This window comes from Mesitornis unicolor, unplaced genomic scaffold (assembly GCF_000695765.1).
Source record: "Mesitornis unicolor isolate BGI_N332 unplaced genomic scaffold, ASM69576v1 scaffold42203, whole genome shotgun sequence".
Lineage (NCBI taxonomy): Eukaryota > Metazoa > Chordata > Aves > Mesitornithiformes > Mesitornithidae > Mesitornis > Mesitornis unicolor.
The window spans coordinates 1-329 of record NW_010176110.1 but is presented as its reverse complement, the minus strand read 5'-3'; the positions used below and the strand labels follow the sequence as shown (position 1 = coordinate 329).

At 62.6% G+C, this 329-nt stretch overlaps 1 protein-coding gene across 1 annotated transcript in view; it reads left to right on the top strand.

Annotated features, from left to right (window-relative positions):
• The window catches only part of TMEM98 (transmembrane protein 98), a gene marked incomplete at its 3' end in the record, with an annotated part of 1,394 nt that extends 1,117 nt beyond the window's left edge, over positions 1-277 (top strand). The window contains 1 exon segment of the mRNA XM_010181653.1: positions 162-277. Within this exon segment, the coding sequence (XP_010179955.1) occupies positions 162-277 (116 nt within the window).
• Positions 278-329: the final 52 nt, after the last annotated feature.

Here is a 329-nt window from a genome sequence, read left to right as displayed (position 1 = left end):
ACACTGGTGTCACTGGTGACACTGGTGACATGTGGCATTGGTGACAGGCCCTGGTGACACTGGTGACACTGGTGGCACTGGTGACATGTGGCACTGGTGGCACTGGTGACAGGCCCTGGTGACACTGGTGGCCATCCCCGCTGTGTCGTTGTCCCCCCCAGATCTGCCACACGCTGACAGAGAAGCTGGTGGCCATGACCATGGGCTCGGGCGCCCGCGTGAAGTCCCCTGCCAGCCTGGGTGACATCATCGTGGTGGCCAAACGCATCAGCCCCAGGTGATGAGGGGGGTCCCAGGGGGTATTTGGGTCAGAGGGTGTCACCATGGTG